At 53.1% G+C, this 23,361-nt stretch overlaps 1 protein-coding gene across 3 annotated transcripts in view; it reads left to right on the top strand.

Annotated features, from left to right (window-relative positions):
• The first annotated feature begins 2,638 nt into the window (after positions 1–2,638).
• The window catches only part of SGSM1 (small G protein signaling modulator 1), a 46,752-nt gene continuing 26,029 nt past the window's right edge, over positions 2,639–23,361 (top strand). For all 3 annotated transcript variants that reach the window (XM_063350627.1, XM_063350626.1, XM_063350628.1), the window contains exons 1-3: positions 2,639–2,742; positions 2,820–2,863; positions 16,195–16,270. In XM_063350627.1, the coding sequence (XP_063206697.1) occupies positions 2,724–2,742; positions 2,820–2,863; positions 16,195–16,270 (139 nt within the window). In that variant the 5' untranslated portion in view covers positions 2,639–2,723. The remainder of the gene's footprint in view (positions 2,743–2,819; positions 2,864–16,194; positions 16,271–23,361) is intronic.

Here is a 23,361-nt window from a genome sequence, read left to right as displayed (position 1 = left end):
ATGTCTCCAACATCATTTTCACCGTAGCAAAAGTGAGAAACAGGCAGGACAAACTCACCTACCTGTCTGAGGCCAAGTTCAAAGCTTTGTCAGGCAGCCCAGGCTCTCCTGGCTGGTGGATGCTGTTGGTTTAAGTCAGACAGTCTCATCCTGGGCCGCAGCAGCTTTACAAAGACCAGAGGCGTGCAAGGCGCCGTGCGTGACACCTCCGCGCTGTGCCCTGGCTCCTCGGGAACCTGGCACCTTTTCCGTTTCAGCATCCCTACGTATGGCAAGCCACGGCTCTACGTGGTTCCAGCGACAGCTCAGGGTCAGGGGAGAGAGCAGGCTGTCTCTGCCCTTGGTAATTTGATTCACCGCTTATATCCGGTGGTGCTCCTACATGGTGTTTTATGAGGCCGTGATGCCTTCATTATGAGTGTTTATTAGCCTGTCTTAATTGACCGTTCAAGACTGTACGACCTGCGGTCATCAATAAATGGCAGGTGGGGTGGCAGAGCAGCAGGGCTCGGTAGGAGCCGAGCGGGCTGACTGTGAGCACAGCCCGAGTCCCGGCCGGCTGTGGGGGTCTCAGGTCAGACCTGGAAAGCCCTGGGTTCCTGCCTCTTGGCACCTTCGGTCCTTCTCCTCCCGCACCCCACTTGGGACCCCATCCACAGGGCTGTCCAGGAACAGACCCCGGAGCAGGCTGCTGGGCAGAAGAGATGCAATGGTGCCACCTGGTGAGACTGGGCAGCCGGGCTCGCTGCCTCGGGGGTCCGCAGCTGGTCACTGCAGGGAGCAGAGCAGGGACAAACCAGGCGCAAGACCACCGACGTGGCATGCCAAGTCCTGTGTCACTCGCAGGGGGCCCAACCTGAGGCCAGGGGTGACTCCCCGGGCTGAGATTGGCATCCCAAGGGTCGAGCCGACACTCAGCGACTGCAGGCAGGAGTTGTCACCCCCACCAGCGGCACCCAGAGCTGCCCAGGCTGGATTCCCACGGATCCCAGAGTCTTTCTGGGATCCATCTAGATCAGCGATCAAATATACCCAAGCAAACCAGCCCTGTTGCTGCAGTTCAGTAACATTTACTCTGCCATCACCTCTGTTAACAGGGTATTTAGCAAGCAAATAAACAGCGAAAAGCAAATAGCATACAAGGAAATAGGTTTTCTCTACAGTGGATATGGCACAGGTATTCTCCTGGCCCCTGTGCCAGCAGCAAAGTACAGAAGGGGCCGAATTCTGATTAACCCCAAGTCCAGAGCTCCCTCCTGTTCTCCTGGCAGACGGACTCCCAGCACGGCTGTCAGAGGGCAGCCACCGCGATGGATGGTTCCTGCTGTCTTCAGGGCCACCCAGCACCAGCATGGAGCGCGGGGGTGGAAGAGGCAGCCCAGCTCCCAGTGCGGCAGCGGAGCAGTGCCCAGGGACGTGGGGCTGGTGGGACTGGGGACGTGCAAGATGCTGGGACCTTCCCTGCTCACTGTGCTGGGACTGGGTCCCTTCCCAAGCGATGGCAGCGAGGACCAGCTGTGGCCATGCTGGTGGCCAGCAGCCACGTGCTGGCGTGCAGCGTGGCCAGGCGCCGCTGCCCTCGCACTAATGCAGTTTGTAGTTATTGGAAACTGGACTGCGAAGGAGCCGGGATTCTGTTTCTATGGAAATGTCCTGGAACAGCAAACGAGGGAAGAGACAAACAGAAGACACGTTAATGGGCGCTGCTAGGCAGGGCTTTCTCTGAAGGGGCGGTGATTTCGATAGGAAGCGTCTCCTGTCAATATGTCTTCTCAGCTCGTTATCACTTTCCCGGCATGGGAGAGCCCACGGGAGCGTGCCACGATGGCGTGTGGCTGCCAGGACATTGTCACTTCGTACATCATGGAGCTCCCAAACCCCCAAATGACGCTGGACACTGTGCCCTCCCCAGAGCGGCCCCGCATGCGGGGGCACACCGAGGGCTGCGGCCCTGTCCCCGTGTCACCCACCCCACGGGTCGCCATCCCCCGGCACCCCAGGGGGTCAGGGTGTGCTGGGGCCTGGCTGGGAAGGAGGGGGGTGTGTGTCCCAGTTGGGGGGTGCCTGGTGGTGGGGAGCCCCGGCTGTGGTCTCCACAGGGGGGCCAAGCCTAGTTGGGCTCTCCCCACTGAGGGGTTTTGCCCAGTTCAGCCCCCCCTTGATGGCCGTGGCCTGGCTGGGGTCCCCCCCCGAGGGTCTGTGCCCAGTTGGGATCCCCTTTTGATGGCTGGGGCCCGGTTGAGGCCCCTCCTTGGGGGTTGGGGCCTGGTTCAGACCCCCCCGAGGGTCTGTGCCTTGTTGGGGTCCCCCCTTGGTGGCTGGGGCCTGGCTGGTGTCCCCTAACCGGGGGGTCCGTGCCCGGTTGGGGTCCCCCTTGGTGGACAGGGCCCGGTTGGGGGTCACCCCCCCGAGGGCCTGTGCCCGGTTGAGGCCCCCCTTCATGGCCGGGGCCCGGTTGGGGTCCCCCCACCGAGCTTCCGTGCCCCGCTGGCGTCCCCCCTTGGTGGCTGGGGCCCGGTTGGGGGTCACCCCCCGAGGCCCGCCGGTTGCCGGGGCTGCCGGTGGCCCGTCCTCCCGGCGCCGGGCTCGGATTGGAGGCGGTGGCGGCGGCCCCGCCCCGGCGGGCGCGGTTGGGCGGTGCGGCCCGTTCGGCTCGGCCCGGCCCGGCCCTGCCGGGCGGCCCCGCCGCCAGTCTGCCGGCGCTGCGGAGCGGAGGAGCGGCCATGGCGGCGGCACCGGCGGGTAGGGAGGGAGGGCGGGCGGGCGGCAGGGCCGGGGCCGGGGCCGCACTAACGGGTCTCTCCCCCTTCTCCCCACAGAGGCGGAGACCCGGCAGCGACTGCTGCGCACCGTCAAGAAGGAGGTGGGTGCGGGTCGGCGGCGGCGGCCCCTCCCGGGAGAAGCCCCTCGCCCCTGTCACGGCTCGGTGACCCCCTGTGATGGGCGGCGGGACCCTCCCCGGCGGGGAGCACCGGGCTCGCCTGCTCGCAGCATCCTGCTGCCGGTGCCGCTGCAGAGAATTTAACAGTTCCCGCCCCCCCCCCCCCCCCAAAAAAAAAAAAACCCCAACCCCGAGCAGGGCAGCGGGTGGTAGCGTGAGCCCAGCCCGCTCCGGTGGGCTCCGGCTGCCCCCCATTCCTGGGTCGGTGGAGGAGCATCGCCCCCGCAGCACCGGCGAATTTTGTCACTCCAGTGTCCTGCATCTTTTGCAAATTGCCTTTTCGTGTTGGGCGGAGCTGCCCTCGCGAGTTGGGATTTTCCGCAGGGGAAAAGGGGTGACTCGGGGTGCCGCTCGCCGTGGGAGCGGGGATGGGACGGGCCCCTCGTTGCAGCATAGCCCCTCTTGGTTCACCGGCGGCTGGGGAGCCCGGCAGCCGGCCAAGAAAATGGGGAACGTGCACATGTGTGTTTGTGTGGCCAGTGCCAAGCGATGGCGGTTTACGTCTGCCTGCTCTGGTCCCTCTCCTCGGGCATCTTTAACTCTTTGTCAGTTTATGCTGCGTTTTATGCTGAGCTGCCTCAAGCTCCTTCTACCTGTGCGGAGTTTAGCGTTTATAATGCGTGTGGCATTAATGCAGTGAGCTGTTGGTGGGTGTAGACGGGGAGCTGAGAGTCCCACGGCTCTGCCACGTCGTCCCTGTGTCGCTTGTGCGTGGAGGTGGGCGGCGTGGGCCAGCGGCGCCGTCTGGGCCACCCATCCGTGGCTACAGAGTCTTAAGTGGCTAAATGTTGTGGGACCCGCTGCTGGGGATCCTGGACTTGCTCTGCCGTGTGGTGGAGCACTGGATCACTGTTATCATCTCCTGCCTGTGGTCTGTCCCCACAGGTCACCTCTCCTGGGATTTTGGAGGGTGCGATGTGTGACGTTTTGTTTTTGGTCTTACAAGCATCTTGATAACCAGCTTTTGGGTTCTGGCAAGTGGAATGTCCCTGCTGGGAACACTGCCCGGAGCAAGGTGACCAAGACCCGTGGGTGGTAGGCCTGGAGAGGGTGACGGCGCAGTGTGTTTGGCTGTTCATCCAGACCGCTTCCCACCTTTAATCCTGTGCCGGGTGTGGTGGTAAGGAATACTACTTGTTGCCTTGGCAACAGCTATTAAACCAGAAAAAGGGTATGACATTTATTTAGCATCCTGGATAAAGCTGACATCTCATTATTACCGTCTGTCTGTGAGGACTCCTGAGTGGAGAGAGACGAAACAGCAGACTGCGCGTCAACAGGGATGGGAGGCGAGGATTGCCCATCGGTGTGCCGGTTAAACCGCTCAGCTGGCAGACAGGAGCTTCCTTCTGGAGACCGCTGTGGCCTCCGCACGCTGTCACTGCACATGAGCATCTTCCATGCTGGCATTCAGTACCAGGCTTCTCTCCCTTTGCTCTTCCTCCAGGGGCTGCCTGCTGGAAGAAAGCGCAGCTTTCTTCTAGGCTGCCTAGGGGAAGAGAGCTGAGGGTTGTGACATGCCCTTTTGCTGGCTTTTGGTAGAATAAACATACTGTATGAGGGTTTGGTGAATGCAAGTAAAGGCTGAAGGGGAGAGGTGATGTATGGGGAAAGCCCTTCTGCCCTGGTGAAGTGCCACCAACCGGTGCATCACGGTGCCGTGACGTGGGTGTTTGACACGGTCTGGTATCTCTCCAGCAGCCCTTTAGCAAGGGCAGTGCTGACGCAGAGCAGAGATTTTTTTTCTGGTGGTCTCGTTGCTTGGGACACTGGTGAGGATGTGGGTTCTTTGTCCATGCAGGCACTGGGTGGTTGCGCTTTCCTTCGGGATTCTCCCAGCTCCGTGCCTGCTGGAAGCAGTGAGACCTGGCCGGGGCTTTGGTCCAGCGAGGTGGGGTGTTTGTACACAGCCACACAGGTGGGTGAATTCCACGTCAGACCCCTGCTCTGCGCTCTCTCCACCTGTGTTTTGCTCTGTTAGGATTTAAAAACACCTGGGGAAACATGAGCCCATAGGTGAGGTAGTTTCTTATTTAGTGATGTCCCTGAAATTGGGAACTGGTGGGGCATTCTTCTGCTCGGTGCTCCCTGCTCATTAGGTCCATTTTCCTTTTGTTTTTTCTTCCTCTCCTAGACTGACTTTGGGATGTCAGGAGCTTGTGCAGACTTCAAGGAGTAGCAGAAAGGGCCAACTGTAGAAATCGCCTTTTTTTTTTCTTTTCCCCCCACTTCTGGAATTTCTACCTTTCACAAAGCTCCATATTCTTATTTTATTAGACCATGTCTGGTTTTGCTTCCGCCATGGCTGTGTGTGATCTGCTGAGGTCCTCGAGTGCAGGTGAGCTCCACTGGGACTGGGGACAGCCGTGGATCATGCTCGGGAAGCCACACAACATCTGCCATCCTAGAGGAATAAAATATTGTGAAGACAAGGTCTAATTAGACAAGGTAGATACATAGTAAACTGAAATTACCTAACGCACCACAACGAGCAAATGGACTTCGATATTTGGTTGTTGCCGTTGTTAATACATTTTTATTTTTAATAAGATTTGCAGGTTGAAATGAGTTGTGCTATCAACCGTCTTCCGCTCCATATGGTTATAATAAATCAAACTCTTCCTGAAAGCTGCAAAATGGACTATTTGTCAGCAGACTGCAGGGAAGGAGTGGAAACATGACTTTCTGAGGAGTCCCGTTTCCTGTTAACGCAGAATAAGAAGCATAACCAAATCCTTTCTGATTTTTTTAGAGCTTGTATCAGATGGAATGAAGCTGCTTTAAAAACTCAGAGCCTGAAATATCCAGGTTTATAAGGGTGCTGGATTCTCAACTAAAAATATTATTCTTGCAACCCGTGCTCCTCCCCTTCTTTTGCAAGTTTCGTTTTTAACGGCGGAGAATCCTGTAGTATGTTTTTGACTACCTCCAGGTAATTGCACTACCTCCAGGTGTATGCACCTGCATACAAAAAGCAGGTGTTCCCCATGAAATCCAGGCTGTATACTACACTATGCCTGGAAAATGAGGTGTGTGAAAAGCTGAATGGAATATGAAAGTAAACAGTCGCCTTGCTTATTCTTCTGCAACAACTTAGTTTATATTTAACTTGCCTCTCAGCAAGTAGCTTTAAGTCTTTTACTCGTCAATAACTGCTATGCTTGTATTGAACACTTTGCTGCTTCTTAGAATTTTTTTTAAACCCGGTATTGATTGACCACAGCCCGCTTGCTTGCTGATGTCCTGTGGTCTTCTATCGGGTATATTGTTTATTTTTTAAGAGCTTGAATGGCTGTCACTGTGTAGCTGTTGACTAATTCCATCATCTTGTATCATAGGGACAACAGTCAGTCTCTCTTCCTCCCACCCTTTAAATGAAGTGCCCCCGCTACGCAGCCATGTTGTCTCGTTCGTGGCTAAGTAGCACAGAGGGACTGGTAAGAGCAATATTTTTTGCAGCTTGGGTTTATTTTTCTGGAGCGTGTATGTATGCCTGCGGTTCCAAAATATCAGATTGCGGGTGTCGATGCCAGCTATTTCATTCTGGATTGGTAGAAAATTGTAAATTAATTTAATGTTATTAGGAGTTGAAAAATTAATGTTGATAGCTTTAAATGTTCTCAAGGCCAATTTAAAAAAAAAAAAAAGAGCCTTTGTGTAGCTGTCAAAACTGTTCAGGCAAAATGAAGATGAGGATGATAAGCTGCAGGTTTGTGATGAAAGCTGCTGTTTGCAGAGGGACCTTCTGATGTCTCTCAAGCACCCAGGTCAGCCTTTTTCAAACGTTCCTATATCAAAAGTAAACAGATGGCTTTAATGCAGCATTTCTCGATTGCCTGCATCGATCTCTTCTGAAAAGAGTATTACTAATCGCTGGGGACCATTTTCTCTCCTTTCGAAGATAAAAGCGGTGGTGTGCAGAAGAGCTCTCGTACTCCAGAAACCCCTGGCTGGATCTTTCGTACCCAGAACAGGTTTCATGCCGCTTTCTTCCTTCCTTCATCTTTCTTCTCCGTGTTCAGGGAGACGAGATCTGTATGGCAGAGGAGCCTCCCTCCTCCCCATCTAGCCTCTCCTCTCTGCTGCCAAAATGTCATCTTCCTCTCCTTGTGGCGTCCTGGCTGTTGCCATGGAAATACCTGGTTTTGCACAGATTCAGGACTTCAAAGCAATTTGGGGCTGGAAGTTGCACCTGGTTTCGGTGCAAATCATGTCAGTCTTTGCCATGTTGCTAATTGAATCCAAAACGTTGGTCAGCGTAACATTTAGCGCTTCGGAAAACAGAAGCTCTGTGGTGTGATGGGCGCAGAACAAAACAGGGTAAAGCTTTGACATCAGGCGTTGAAAACAGAGAAATGACTAAAGTTTTTCCTGAAATGTTGCAGCGTCTTTATTGAGCATCTTACAGCTAACAGTACCAGCAGTGCCAACAGATGGCATGGAAATTTGCATTTGACAAGCACAACAGGAATAGAACCAGCTATAACATGATCTTAAGTGATCTTAAATTAGTGTTGCATGTGTGGAATCTTGGCCAAAAGTTGCTGCCCTGTGAGGAAAAGTGGTGCAAAATACTGTCACCAAATATACATCACTGAGATCATTTCTGTTTCCCCCAGGGTACAATGCTGCATTATGGACCCTTCCCTTTAATGTCTTTTTGATTGCTTTTCCAGCAAACTGTCCAATTATTCAGAGTTTATGTGCATTAACACCTTCTCCCTCCTCACCCCCCAAGGAAACTCAGCCCAGTTCCCAACCGTGGGCACGCGTGGTTCCTGGGGAAGGTCTGCTGGCTGGCCTGAAAATCCCACGTGTGTCACATGGACGATACCCCAGCTGCAGGAGGTGTTATGTTTTATTTAGTAACCGGTGATAAATAATTAAATAAGACCTTTCTAAAAGTCAAAGGTCTCAGTTGGTAGGACGGCGATCAATGTTTCTGTGGCAGCAAGAATATGGAGCTGCCGAACGGCTGTAAAGGCAAGTGCGTGTAAAGGGTCTGGTGCCATGCGAGCTGTCCCCGTGCTGTCCTCGGGCGGTGCAAGGGGACTGTGCGCTCTCTTGGTCCATCGAAATGGCTGGTGAGAGTCCCTGTAGTCTCTAGGTGTAAACAGTGCACGTACTCTGAAGCTAATCTTTTAACTGATTGGAGCACAATTAATTGGAATTATTTAATGGTCGGCTAGTGAGCTCTTAGATAAGTGGCAGAGCTGGGCTGCAACTTGTGATGGTGCTGGAAAAGTCTGTCTGGCACCTGGAATAATCAAAGTGTTTGTTGCTGGAAAGGTAAGAAACTGCATCTTGCAACACTGAGTTTGATAATGTGAATTTTATAAACATACAGCTAAAAATGATGATGTAGCTTTGTTGGCTAAAGCAAAAAGGCGGTAGGCAGACATTTCGTTTTCGCATGAGAAGGTAAATCTGGTTTGAGAGAGGTGTTGGCCTGAGAAGTTCTGCTTTAGCTAAAAAGGTGACTTTTAGCTGCAGTGCAGGTGGTGCGATTGGATATACTGGTGTCTCTATCCACCATCCCCAGCGCGCTGTGCCCCACAGAGACGTCTGTGAGCACCGGCATGGACAGTCCAGAAGTAGAGGACTTGGGGTTTGGGGTAATGCCTTTGTGTCCTAGAGCTGGACGCTGAGCCACCTTTGGTACACGCCAACCTACGAGCCAGGGGCAAAAACCAGCCTCGCCAGGAAATGTTAGCTGGGTGACCTGGTGACAAAGCCCTGCAGTGTGACTGCTGGAGCCGCGGCGCAGGTGAATTGTGTTTGTCCTTGCGAATACAAACATGCCTGGGATTGTCTTAATATTGCGTCTGCTTCGCTAAGTGATCCTTTAGCATTTTATAATACCTGAGAACTGATAATACCATAGCGCTACACGGACAAGTCTTACACAGGGTATGGGAAACCGCTTCCTGTTGGGCTTGACCAGAGCTTATTCCTGGAAAGAGACCTTGGTTCGGAGAAGCAATTAAAGAAATGCTTCAGAGTGCCCACATGGACTTGTTGCACCAAAACTTACATGTAAAATAGGATTTTTAACTGCTAGAATTAACTTCCAAATAGATAACGAAAGCAGCACTTAAAGGCTGCAGTGAGAATGAGAAAACACCAGCTCATTAAATAATTTGAAAAGCGAACATACAAAAGCAAACCAAGTTTAAAGCCTGTATCATTAATGCGGAGGGGTTTTTGTTGGGGTTTTTTTGGGTTTAGTTTCAGGGGTTTTTTAACACATAGAAGAGGAGATTAAACAAGTTCATGGAAAGGAGATGCACTGAGATTTAGCGAGGAGACTTGCACAACACGTGGTAATTGTAGATCTTGAAGACAGCGCTTCTCTGTGCTGGGTGCCCATTGGGATGCCCTTTCCGATTCCCTGTGTATTTCCTTGGGATAGGAGTCATCTTCCTGCAGTCTGTTAAAAAGAGATGGGAAGGAGGGGGGATTTCCAAGGCTGGCCCTGTGTCTGCGGGGGTCTCGGAGCCATTGCAGCGCTGCTGTGATTAGACAAGTTTTGTCTGGGATCGTAACAGTCGGTGCTTGGTAGCCCTCCTAGGCAAGGTGGACTCTAAGATGATCCAGGCAGTGCAGCGCTGGTCTTGCATCATCTCATCCCACCCAAGTCCTTGACATCTCGTGCAGAGGCGGACATTCAGAAGTAGCAGAAGCCATCTTAATTTGCAGTATATTTTTTACTGTAAATCTTTTGTTTTCAGGATGAGCGTTCAGCAGAAGGCCTTACTGTTTCTGAGCAAACCAGCTCCATAGCAGTTTCTAAAAACATACTTCTGCGAAGACCAGCTCAATCACTGGAGGCATTTATTTTACTGTAACTTTTAGTTATATGAAGTGACTGTCATTGTTGGAAAGTCCCACTACAGGGGCTGGAGTCAGACCTGGTTCTGGTCTCCTGTTGCCCTGGCTGTACATGCTTCAGTGTCTGGCTGCTTTGTCCTTTTGGAGGGTGACAAAGGACTCGGAGCACCCGGCTGTTGGCCTCGCTGCTCAGTTACCACGTGTCTCCCTGCCAGAGGCCATCATCCAGGGTCCTGTCTCCGGGACCCCCGAGGCTGGGTGTAGCAAGCAGCCCGTGACCACGAGCATCACCGCAGCTGTACAGCACAGATTCTGCAGCCCTTTTGGCAAAGTGACCGAGCTTCATCTCAAAACAGGACTGGGAAGAGGATCAAGCTGGGGACTCTGCATCTGGCTTTCTATAAACGATTCCACGGAGTTACAAGCACAGCCAAATACATGGGAGATGCTGTGCTTCAATACAAACGCCTTAATAACCAGCGAAAGGCTTTGCAAGAAGCGTGGCAGGGAAAATTGTGACTGTAAACATCACCGGATAGTCTAGAGTACAGGTTGTATGGTGACTTGCCTGGAAAAATCCAACCAGGTAAAGCAGAGTTGTGAGTCAATATTGCCTTAGATTAATTAAACCCAGAGTTATTGGTTGGCTCCTGATCTCTGCGCCTCGGTGGTTATTGTAACTGCTGTAATATTTGGCTTGCTCCACCAATGTAAATGACAGCTGGGGCTGGGTACGGTTGTGAAGCGCTTTTACGGGAAAACCGGACCTTGAGATGAAGCGTAACCCTGGGAATTTTGTAGCAGAGAGGTCTAAGCCCGCATCCTCGTTGGGCCCTGGGGGCTGTTGGGTAGGTAAGGTTCTGTTTGCATTTATTTTGGAAAAAAAAGCAGTTTGTGAAACAGAATTTTAATAGCAGTGTTTCAGCCGTGATGGAGCTGGCCAAGCCCAGGGGAACCAGAGGAGAGAGAGAGACCTCTGGGATCAGGAGCCTTGCTGGAAGTATGGGGGTGCAAGCTCAAAACCCTGGTCTGAAGTGGGTGTGCTGGGATTCCTGATGCCCCTGATGAATGCCATAACCCAAGGACCCTTCTCCACGCCTGTGGCTCTTGGATCCGGCTTTGGAGACCGGGCAAGGAGGAAAAAAATTGTTTTCCTTGTAATTGAGACGTGCATATGAAGCAAAGAAGAGCTAGCTCACTTGCTCATGCGCGAGTCAGTGATTTAGAGAGTAATGTTTATAATAATAATAACAACTAGCCTGTCTTCTGTTGTATTTTTGGAACTGCAATTAATGCTGTTGAGTTTGTGAGGGCACCTTGTTGTGGGGTGTCCCTGTGACCCTGCTCTCCCAGAGCAGGGGGTGACTCGTCCTGGGCTCACAGCTGGAGCCGGGAGAAGGGCTTCATTGCTGTGGAGTACTTTGTGATATTCCTCTTGAGTTTACCTACAGCTAAATTATTAGTTGCTGTTTTAATTTCCTTTCTAATAAAAGAGGAGCAAACATCTCATTTTCCTTAGACTGGCTTTAGATAAAGAGTGGGCAGCTTCATTTGTTGAGATTGTTCTGGCTACAAAATGAGAATTAGCATTAAAATGCTGGAGTGCAGCGTATTTAGAGGCTGTTCAGATCTTCTCTATGGAGTGAGCCAAATGTGGGTTAGCTGGCGTTCTCCATCCCCACGGTGTCACAAACCCGCTTGGCTTTCCAGAGAGGATCTGGGAGCACTGCGGCAGATGGCTACGGTGGTGTTTGTGGTCCCAGCTGGCTGTGGAGGGGCTGGGGTCCGGGTGGGAGAGACCTTTGGGATCTGCAGACAGCAGCAGAGGAGACCTGTCAGGAGTTTTGGGGTTCTCTGGGTTGGAGCTGTGCCACAGATGCCAGCTGTGTCCGTTTCTGGGCAAATGTAGAATTGTTTTGTTTGAAAACTTTCTCAGTATAACACTTGTTTTCTGCTAGGAGACCATATTTATCTGCCTGTCCCCTACCTCTTGGGGCTTTCTATTTATCGTATAGCCGCTCCCGTTCTGCTCTAGCCCTTCGTGTCGGGTGAGTGCCCTTGTTGCAACACCCTTTTCACTTCTATTTCTTTAGATATCTTTGATTTATTTCGTGCGATAACCTCAGTCAATACAGTGCTTTTTTTTTTTTTTTCTTTTAATGAGTAATTTTCCACTAAACTGCGTCTCTTGGAAGGGTTTGTTTTGTTGCGTGCCTTGAGAGTGCAGGTTGTGCTGTGTTGGCACCACGATGCTGGGTCGGAGCCGGATCCCGCTGTGCCGGTTGCTCCACGGGCACTGGGTAACCAGATGGTCCCAGCCCCACGGATGGCAGCGCTGCCGTAGGTGCGACCGTCAGAGCGACGAGACAGCGGCTCGCGCCAAAGGTGGCTGACAAATATTTGAGTATACTGCTTTAATTTGAATGTGCTCCTCATTTTAATCGTAAGCTGGCAACAAACGGCGTGCATTGATTCCCAAGCGTATTTTAGGGGGTTTAAAATACGGATTCTCGGTGTACGCTTTTGGGTGATTCATGGAGAGGTTGAGTCCCTGGTGGTTCCTGATCATAACGTTGCAGAAGAAATTTCAGGTCCTGAGAACTGCTGACCTGATTGGAGTTTTAAAATCCCCAATTTATTTTATTTTATTTTTTTAAGCAAAATCTGCCGTGGTTAGCGGCATGGCCCCATGAGCAGTCATATCCCTTCAGCTGCCAGGAGGAGCGGGGAGGCAGGAACAAGTCCCTGGGACCATGAGCAGACCACTATGGCCATGAGGGTACATTTTATATCTGTCTTCTCATTGTTTTCTGGTAGATTAGGTGGATATGTGAGGGAGAAGTGCCCATGACCCGCTGCCAGAGGAAGCTCAGCCCCGCCAGGTGAGGGCCATGAGCCATCTGGGCGAAGGCAGCTCAGCCTGCAAGGGAGAGCCTAGTTTTGGGGAATCCCTGAGGTCCCCGAGGCGATGAGGAGGTGATCAGTGGTGGTTCTTGGGCCGATCAGGGTTTCTAAAGGAGTTGTCACGTCTTTCTTGGACACTTGTGGTGCCAGGTGGAGGAGGAGGAGGGAACCCCGTTTTGGTGTGCACCTGGTTGCTGGTGGACAAGAGGTGTGAGCTGCTTCCCATCTCGTACCGCACCACCGCAGCCAAGGTCAAGGGATGTGTCTCGCTGTAATGCAGCAGAGAGGGACTCCTTTCCAGTTGCTGGGACTTGCTCTGTCCCCATTTCTGTTTCACGCTGTTCCTTCTGTTGTTGACGTTTAAAGTAAAACACCGCTGGAGCCCTGAAGCCCGAGTGAGGATTGCGCCTTTCCCCTTCCATGGCGCTCAGGACGCGGCAGTGGTACCACGGGCAAAACTGTACGTCGGGCATAATGAAAATGCGGGCTTGCTAACCTCACCTGCCCTGATAAGGGCCAGCTGCGGTTTTTGGCCACTTGCCACAATAAAGCCCTGAGGTAGAGGGAGCTTCTGTGCGGGTCCCTGGAGTCAGAGCCCTCCATTCCCGGGGTGTTCCTGCAGCTGGAGTCGCTGCTCTGAGCGCGGTTGGGATGTGGGAGTTGCAGGAGCTCTATCATGCTTTGCCCAGGGGAATTTCCCAGTGCTCTGAGCCACCTCCGGTCCCCAGGTCCACATCTCGGTGACATTCCCTGCTGTGAGTTCCTGACTCACTGTCAGCTCATCCGAGCTGCTGGGATGCAGGTGAAAACACTGGGCTCCGCAGCAGGCTCTGTTAGTCTCCCAGCACCTCGAGCAGAGCGGCACAGGGACCTGACCCGCGTGCTTTGACATGCAGAGAGATGCTTTTGGGTTGAGATATGACTTTTTGCTTAGTCCATGTTCGTAAAAGGATTTCCTTTATTCAGCTGTCAGCTGTGCATAGCTGGCCTTGATTATATCATGCAAAGGAGTTTAATTCCCCAAATGATGCCATTAAAAGTCTCTCATACATGCAAGGTTTGCTTGGCCAAGTCTTGACGTGCTGTGTTTTCCTCTTCCCTGTGCCTTCAGAGGGAACATCCTGATAAGCAGAGCCTCTCTTACGCCAACATCTCTGCACCGTGAACCCTTTCCCCACATTTTCTGAAACCAAAGAGTGAAAAGCAAGATATTATAGAGGCACTAGAGGATGAGACCTGGGCACGCTGGCAGCTTTGTATTTAACAGACAAAACCATTAGGAACTGAACATTTGAAGACCAAACATTCAGCTGGATTTTTGCTGATTTCAGCAGGATTAGGGGGGGTGACAGCTGGGGATGGATGTCACCACCGCTCCGAGCAGGGTAGGACAGGCTGGCTGTGTGAGGCACGGCACCTCGGGAGCAGGACGGATGGGGTCTGCCTGGGAAGGTGTTTGCACTGGGGCTGCGGGGGCGATGGGGGGACAGGCAGAGTGGTGGCAGACCCTGTGGTGGTCTGGTTTTAGCTGGCAAGGCTGCGGTGGGCACAGTGTCAAGGAAGCAGTCTGCGTGGAGGGGGGCGGCTGGCAGAGCTAGGGCGCTTCATGGGCCATCAGTCTGGGGCTGCCACCTTCAGCAATAACACCTACTTCTGCAGCGCTTTCTGAGCCGGGCTCAAACCCCCCTGAGCACTAAACTCCACATCTCTCGCGTGCAGCTCTGGCATCCTATGGAGGTGTGGGGGCAAATGGAGATGACGTTGCCTGAGAGCCGGGGCAGCTCTCAGAGATGCTCTGCGTTCTCCTGGCAGTGCTTTGGCAGGACCGCAGGCCCGTATTCCCCTACGTCATCCAGCTTTAAGGGCATTTCGTGTGGAATCCCACCCTGAAAATCAGAGCACCCCCAGCAGTATTCCCCCAGCCTGTGGGCACTGGGAGAAGTCATTTCTGTTGAGAGTGCGAGGTTGCTCGAGGTGCCCAGAACCGTCATGCAGCAGCGCGCGTTTTGGTGTTCCTGTCGATGTCCTCCTGGTAGAGAATAACGGAGTTCAGCACATCAGCAAGGTAGCTCCCAGGAGCAGTGGGAGACACGGAGGGAGGACAGTGTGCTTCCAACAGGAGACATTACGCTGGCAACCTGTGTTGGAAGCTGATCACTGGAAAAAAGAAGTCAAGGTGCTTTAAAAAAATCTCCTTTGATAGCGACTGAAGTTTGTAACCTGTGGTTGCTGGGCGGGATTGGAACAAAGCTTGGTCTAGCCCGGTTTTCTAGCTCCAAAAAACAAAGGAAACATCACAGGCTGCACGGGAGAGCGGGCTGGGGAGCTGAGGCTGGCTCAGGGGTGGCTGTTGAAGCTGCTGGTGCTGTGGGAATTGCTCTGCGTTGGAAGGGCGAGGGCGAGCCCTGCAGGAGAATCCTCTTCTGCTGGAGCTGCTGAAGCTGAGCCACGAGGAGCCAGTCCCACAGCAGCGCGTTGTACCTGCCGGCTCCAAGGGGATGCATAACAGACAGTTTTAACGCACAACGAGTTCATTAGCACCTACAGGGTGACCTGGCCATATCTCCTGAACAGGTCTGAGGGGTCCGTATTCTGCAAAAGGGGTGCTCTCAGTGGGAGGGGGAGAGCTGGGCTGTGTCAGTGCTGGTGGGGACAGGTAGGAGTGGAAGAGCAGTAGTGCTAGGGGTACTTGGATTTCTTGCTCTGATAGTCCTTGACTCTTCACACTCCTCTGAGCTACTGCTGTGGAGTAGCCGTGCACTCCTGGGAGCTTCTCCGAGGCTACTCTGTCCTCTGCAGCCCGCTTACCTAGCAGGTCTGACCTCCCATCTCGTGTCTGCAAAACAATTATGCTCCTAATTTATGTGCGTTCCTATTTATTTTCCTCCCATAATCGTGCCCCTGATGTGCAACCTACACGATAGCTTCCTTTTGATTAATTGCACCGAAATGAGTGCCAGTAATGCGTCACGAGCAGTACAGCCTCGGTCAGTCGGAGGGCAGCGCTGATTGCATTGCTATGCAAATAGCATTTCTGATCACACTTGGTGCCAGGCGATCATTGACTTCAGCATTGACAGAGAGTTAGAGTCATTTGGGATAGCTATGTCACATGAAATTTGTCAAATCCCTATATAATGAAAGAACATAACAATACTGTAAAAGCGTTGAATACGAGTTTGGTTTATCTTTGGATAAAAAGATGTCTTTTATCTAAACGATGCTTGATTCCTCCAGTTAATTCTCTGCTCATAATTTTCCTACTTTGAAGTTTCTCAAAACCAAAACATCCCTTTTTTATTACCTGGCTTTTTGAAATAGCTGGTGATGCTTGGGAAGCAAAGATGCAGTGATACTCCATGAGACCTCTTGTGCCGTTAGGGGCGATTAGAGAAGTCAGAGAGCAGAGGTTTCCTACAGGCACGAAGCAAGCAGAGCACCTCGTGCCCACTCCACTGCAGGTCTCCTCGCTCTGGTTTATGGCTGAAATTCAATGTTTTCTCGCCTTTGTTCACCAGGTGAAGCAGATCATGGAGGAGGCGGTGACGAGGAAGTTTGTACATGAGGACAGCAGCCACATCATCTCCTTCTGTGGTGAGTCTCTGGAGGTTGGCGTGAACTGGGGGCTGGAGCACCCTCTTCATGCCGGGCTTTCCCTGCCTGGCGCTGGGGCTGCGGTGCGCGTGGTTCCTGGGAGCACGCTCCAGCTCTGGGGCTTGGAAGGTGGTTAATGCCAGAGGATGAGTTGTTCTGGCAGCGGTCTGAGTCCCTGGGGCCGTCGCTCTGTGCTTAAAATATATTGAGATGTGTCAAAAGAGGGGGGGATGTTGGCACTGTATACAGTCACTTAAGAAATACTAGAAATTTATTTTTTTTTAATTCCCTTGAGAATTGATTCAACAGCAAGTCTTAAGTCCAAATACTTCTTTGCTATTATGGAATACAAATTTATGGAAAGGAGCCTTTAGTCTGCATAAGTGGAGGAGCAGAGAGGCTGGAGGCTGCTAAAGAACTTTAAATGGAGTTTGTGGAAGATCTGCTCTGATATTGTGCTGGTTTTGGGCTTGTTTGCTGGCAGCTGTACTCTTCACTTAATCTGCTTTTTTCACCTATTTGTTTTTCTGCTGGTGTGACAATTTTGTAAATGTGGAAGTGTTTCAGAATGGATTCATCATAATCTCAGCAAAGTGTTTTTTAAAAACCTCCCTGAAGAGCTGTTGGCTTCTGTCTGCGATACGTGCCGGGGGGCACTCTGGGCAAGGGCTGCGGAGCAGGAGAGGAGGAGTATTTGTATCCCGAAGGTAGTGTGGAGCCAGGAGAGAGCAGCCTTCTTCCTGGTGGCACGTGTCACGAGTTTGAGGCCAGGCCTCAGCACCCTGCGCGGTGCAGGGCTCAGCAGGCCAGCACATCCCTGGGAGGAGCGTTTGGAGCAGCCTGCCAGCTCCCGTGGAGCGGCACGGTTTGTGGCAGCCCAAACTGCGACTGCGATGCGGTAACGCACGGCATGGCTGGTGAGCTCGCCTGGCAGCGGGGCCCAGGCTCCTCGGCAGCTGCTCTGCGCTGGAGAAGGCTCCTGGAGGCTGGAGAAGGCTCCTGGGAGCTTGACCAGCCCACAGAGCCATGCCAATGGCCCAGCACATTGGCTGCCCATCTCTTCTCCGACAAATGAAAACATAATTTTGCCCTTTAATAAGATCAGTGCTGATCGTCAGAGGGGACTTTGCAATCAAGGTGGCAAAATTAGTTTTTTTTTTTTCTGTTGTTTCGGCCCTTCTACGCAGCTTTGGTCACCAGTTCAGACTGGAGAATTTAAGTGTCTGCCCCAGGTAAAGCAGCTGTTTCAGCAGCTTCAGTTTTCCAGTCTGCCAAGTGCTGCCAGGGTCAGCATTTGCAAAAGTGGGGAGACCTGGCTGGTGGTCTGGGGGGTTGGTTGAATTGGAAACCTAGGCAGAAGCCAATTAGTCTACTGATAGCCGGGCGAGCACCTGGCTGGGTGCTGCATGGATCAGGAAATTTCTCAGCCCCTTGTGGGTGCAGGTGGGCTGGGGCTGGAGCCAGATGGGGGGGCTTCAAAGAAGCAAAGGCACAGCATTAATCAGACGCGTGAGCTGTGGTTTCTGTGCCTCGGCAGCCCTGTCAGTGTCAAGTGTTTACCCACTCACCCAGAGCTCGAGAGCGTGCTTTGGCAAGGCGCCGGGTGCCCTCCATCTGCCTCTGTCTCCTCACTGGCAGCTGTCTGAGAGATGGATACTGGTTTTGGGAGATACCAGTGACCGCTGTGGAAGAAGAGCAAGTCCCATGCTGTCCTCCGGATTGGCAGCGGGCTTGCACCATGGTGGTTTTCCCAGGTGCTGTTGTTTTTGAGTCTGTTTATAGTCCCTTCCCTTGGCAGTGTTAGGTAGAGCAGCAGCCAGCATTACAGCGGACCCTTCTGACAGACTCCTGCCAGATCCAGTGGTTCTCCCTCCAGGTGATGCTCCTGGGGCCACGTAGATGCAAAAGCTGTTGCTGTCGGTCATGGACAGCACTGGGCAAACGGTGGAGGTAGCTTGCTGAAGGTGGCTTGCAGAGGGCTAGTGATTGTGCCGTGTGTCTCACCCTGTTGTGCTTCCCCACTTGCGTGTGTGAGATGAGGCTCCATCCACTAAAATCGTTGGAACTGCCCTCTGTGGGATGCTCCCTGACTTTTTTGAGTTCCTACACTGGACTCATGATGGAAGTGGTTAGAGTTCCCTCTGCTGCTGACTTCCAGGGCGGGATGTCTTGTCTGGAGCAGATCTCAGGCACCTCCTTGGCCCTTGTTGCCATGCTGTGGTTGAACCCCTGAGACCAGCAGCCTCTGCAAAGCACTTGGATGGCAGAAACAACCTGTATTCCTTTCTGCAGGGCGCAGAGCTGCTGACAGACCTTCCCTGCTTTCTGCAAAGCAGCAGCGTTAAGGGAGGGGGGCTGGTTGTGCCCTGCAAATGATATGGCTGAAAGGGCCTAAGGAGAGATTGCTACCAGCTGCTGGGAAAGCTGTGTGCGGGTTTTATCTGTGGCTTGCTGTTTGCTGCCACCTCTCCTGCCCAGGTGACAGCCAGCCAGCCAGCCCTGCGGTCCCCGCTCGAATCCCAGCATAGCTGCAAGGGGAGGCATTGCTCCTGCGAACCGAGGAGCCTGGGCAAGCGCGGGGTGTCTGCTCGGCATTGCTATGGCCAGGGCTTTGGGATGGGGACGTGGACCTCGCAGGGTCCTTGGCTGAGCGAGTTTCTTGAAAAGGGCAGTGCAGTAAACTCCTCTGTCCTCCTGTGGCTCAGCCCTGGGACTGAAGCTGCCGGGGAACCTCTTTGCTGCGACATCAGGAGCCCTGGCTTCCAGGTAAGGGGGCGGCAGCCTGTGCCCGTTTGGAGCCCGATCTGCCAGCTCTGCCGGCGGCTCTCAGCAGAGATGTTTGCTGAGTTACAGTCAGCTGCGCTTCCAGCGCGCCCAGGCTGGGGCCACGCGGCTGCCGCTGAGCAGACGCTGCAGACAGCCGGCAGGAGGGGAAGCAGCACTCCTCCATTTACAAATAGCTGAAGGGCAGCTTGCTAATTTGGAGGCTGGGAAGAAAATGACAGAAGTGATGACAACTAGCTTTAGAAGAAGTTGCTCCGAGAAGGCTCGTGCAGCACTGTTACCGCTGAGTAAGACTGTAGCATCCACAGACAGGCACAGAAAGGAAAGAGAAGGGAGCTGTGGGGTCTCCTTTTCTGCTTTGGAGAGCAAATAGGCTGCCTTCTTCCTTTACTCCTGGGCCCTCGCACGAAATACATGCAGATGCTTGTTTTGGGCCTGTGTGCCTTTGTACGCTGTCAACCCAATGGCATCGAAAGAGCAGAACAGACTTCAAGGTGTGACTCATTCTCTGCTTTTCTGTGCAGCACGAGGCTTCGCAGCCTGGAATTATTTATAGCCTCCTGCGACACGGAGCTGAGGCATCCAGGCACGAAGGGCTCGTTGGTTCCTTCTGGCTTCTTAATGATGCTGCTGCACTTTCACTGGCTTCTGCTGTCTACACCTCCTGCTCTGTCTGCTGTTGCCCTCTCATTTGAATGGGATGTGCACCTTCCTTGGTGGTGTGGCTCTCCACGAGCCGCCTGAGCTTACGAGTAACCTCTTTCCCTGACAAGCAGAGCGTGCGGCAAGGCTGGCTCTGGGTAGGCAGAGCTGCCCTTTTCTCTGGGGAGAGCTGCCTTCCTTGCAGAGCCCTCCTCACCAAGCCCTCCTCATCCTCCGCGTAGCCAGTGTACCGCAAACCCCTTCTGATGAAACCAGTGGTCTGGCAGGAAAGGGCAGCTGCCCTATTTTGCCTGCAAGGGAAGGGTTTGAAGGAGACAAACACGAGTTGGCATCTGTCACGTTCGCGCTGCCCTGGGAGGCTGATGGAGAGCCGGCAGCGGGGCTGGGGGCCTGGGTGAACCAAGGGGTTTGTTGTCCACATCAGTGCTAAGCCTGCCTTTATGCTCAACCCCCGAGTGGTTTGATTCGTGCCAGACCACTCTCAGGATCTCAGAAGTACCTTCAGTCTTTTGCCAAGAATCAAAACTTCCACCTTACCTGGCTGCAGCTGCGCAGAGCCCCTGCACTGTGTGTCTCTGCTGTAGGTTATATCCTTAGGGATGGGGAGAATCTCTACGCAGTGTCTGTTTGCAGCAGTGACAGTAAGTAAAGTATGAACTGGGCTCAAAAATCATAAGGTTAAAAAAGAACCTACCATTACCCCTGCATTTAACGTGGACAAGGTGCTCTTAGTTTATGTGCTCAAACCTCCGAGCCCTTGGGAGAGCACAGGGAGAGCTTTTCCTGTGGAGACCACACATTTGCATGTATTTTTGATAGCAGAAGCAGTGTTTTGGAAAGGTTCAGGCTACGACGTTGAGGACGGATGCTGATGATGGCTTTGTCTTGCTGGAGCATGCTGGAAGGCTTTTCACCAGTCTGGATTTTCTCCCATGTGCTGCTCCCTGGCTGGCAGAGGGATGTCCGTGCCCTGGCTGTAAGGTGAGCAAAGCAGTTTGCCGCTCTCCTGCACGAGCGTGAGTGCTCTCGCTCTTCTGCTGGAAATTCGGAGTGGAACTGATGGCACATTGCACTGTGTCCAGCAGCTCCGGTGCCCAGCTGTACCAGGTGAGTGTGGGAGCCCGGCCAGGCTGGTGTTTGCTGCAGAGGCTGAGACCATCTCCAAAAAACTGGAGATGTCTGCTTGAGAACAGGAAAATCCCCAAAAATACAAATTGGAGGAGGGGGTAATGGTGCCTGGCCCAGTTCTGGCAGCAGACACTGGGGCTGAAGCCCAGCTCCATCAGCGTGGTCCCACAGAGACCTCACCCTCGGTTCAGCCTCAATGGAGAGGGGAAACCACCCCATGCTTTGAAGGTGCTGCTGTGATTTGCTCTATGTCAGCATAACCTTACATTCCAAAAACAAAGCTGTGGCTTTTCTGCCTGCAATTCCATTTCCAGCTGGCTCCTGAACTCACTCGGCTGGGGTCGATGACTGCTGCTCCGCGGCGGGAGGTTAGCAGAAGAGACCTGCCTGAGCTTTCAGGAGATGGCTGCTCCACGGCTGGGTGCTGTAAAATGGGCATGACTGGCTGCAGTCTCAGCCATGTAGGGTTGTTTGTGTCTGTCACTTGTGTTTCAGCCTTGGAGCGCAGAACAAATGATTGTAGGGATGTGGGGTGATTTCAGCGTGTGTGAGGGAGAGGTGAGTCTTCTTGCATTTGGTCCCAAAGCCACGAAGCAGTCTGGTCTTACTTTGCAGCTGCGAATTGTCCTCAGGGACAAGTAGGAAGACTGATTCATGCATGGGCCATGCTATTTGTAGCACGTCTGGGCTTCAGGAGGGTTTGTGCAGGGCTTTAGTTGAAAACCAGGTATGCATCCAGTGGCTCTGAACGGCTGGTTTTGGGCGAGCAGGACTTGGCTGGCCCAAATGTGTTGCTTTTCTGCTGGTAGCAGAGGCTGCGTCTCGCAGCACCCGGGATGCCGCACGCCTGCCCTGCCTGCTCGGCGGTGAACTCGGGCATGGCACGAAGCAGGGCAGAGATAATGAGAGCATCTCTCAGCCCTAGGAGCTGCTGTTGATGGGTCTGCATGAAATGTCTTTTTAAATGTCTCCACAGAGTTGTTCAGCTGTAGGAAAAAATGCCTTTCCAAGCAAGAGGCGAATCAGCATCTGCTGGGCGGCTGCAGGGAAGGCTCAGCGTGGCTGGCTCTGCAGCGTCGGGTTCCTGGGGAAGGAGGGGTGCCAGGGTGCCAGAAACCTTGTTGTCAGACCCGGATCGATAGCCTGCAGAACTGTGGGTCTGTGTAATTTTCCAGCGCTTTGATCAGCCTGTTTAATAAGTCTGTGTTTGACACTAGACATCCATCCTGAGCCCTCCCAGGGGATTCTGGCGAACAGATTGCCGGTGGAGCCTGTACGTGTTGCGTGTCTTTCTGTGGAGTCATCGCCGGCTCCCATCGCCGGCAGAGCTGGCTCCCCAGGCTCCCTGCTCACTGTGGGACCGGGCAGGGAGCCTGGCAGGAGAGGGCAAGCGGCCGGCGCTTTCTGGGCACTCGCTGTGGTCTGGTGAGTGCCTGAGGCTGCCTTTCGGCAGAGCCCAGTGCAGGGAGTTAGGCAAAGCCTTGCATGAGGACTTCACTGCTGAGTACCAGCTGTGAGGAGCTGCCACCGAGCTGGGAGGATCTCCCAAGCCAGACGGAGCTGCTGGCGTTGACTGTGGTTTATCCCCAGGTTCTCTATTGCCTTTAGGGTTTTTTTTGGAAAATGTTTCGTGTGATCACTGATATTTCTTTTGTGAATAAAAAAAAAAAAAATCAGCCCATTTCCTCTGCTGCTTTAGAAATCCTCAGTGTGCCCATCTCTTGCTCACAAGCTTTCTCCTTCTCACTTGGATCATCCCAGCACAGGGGGCCAGGGGGTGAAATCTCCTGTTCCAGCCTTACTCATCCCTCAGCCTGGGCCGGAGGGAAAACTTCAGCGAGTTGTTTGGTTTCCCTACAGTCTTCAAGAAACCTGGGAGGAGAATGTTAGCCTGTTTGTCTGCATTGCAAAGCAATTATCCGACCTGGAGAAGATGCCGTGCGCTTGCTTGTTAGTTATCTCATGTCTGATGAGGACATTTTCCTGAAGGCCAGGTGGGGGTGTTCTCTGCCTTAAAATATATCGTCTGAGGAGTTTTACATCCTATCCTTCCATTTAGCCCATTGATTAAAGGTGGTGGCGGGACTGATGAGCACACTGGAGAGAAAGGAGAGGGACTCGTGCGCTGAGCTTGCAGGGGGACCCCAAGTCTGGTGCGCTGTTGGCAGTGCCCTCCCCAACGACATTGCAAAAACCTGCCCTCTGTCCCAGGCTTGGCTGGGGCTGCTGGCCCCATAGGCAAAACTGGTCCCCTGAAATGGTTTCTGACCCCTTCAGCCAGGGGAGCAGAGGCAGATGCGTGGCTGTGTGGTGCACAGCCACACTTAGCTTCAAGCTGTTAAACCACAGATAAACCGTTTACTCCCACAGGCTTAACCTGAGTGACTCCGTGTGCGCGGGCTCTTGGCACCTCCTGATCCATGCAATTACTGCCACACCATGAGCTGGTGGCTCCTCTGCTGGGAAAATCACTGCTCTGGTAACAGCGATCCTGCTGGTGCGGACCTGGAATCAGG

Source organism: Chroicocephalus ridibundus, chromosome 13 (genome assembly GCF_963924245.1).
Source record: "Chroicocephalus ridibundus chromosome 13, bChrRid1.1, whole genome shotgun sequence".
Taxonomy (NCBI): Eukaryota; Metazoa; Chordata; class Aves; order Charadriiformes; family Laridae; genus Chroicocephalus; species Chroicocephalus ridibundus.
Note: the sequence above shows the minus strand (reverse complement) of the source record. Positions and strands in the feature narration are given on the sequence as shown.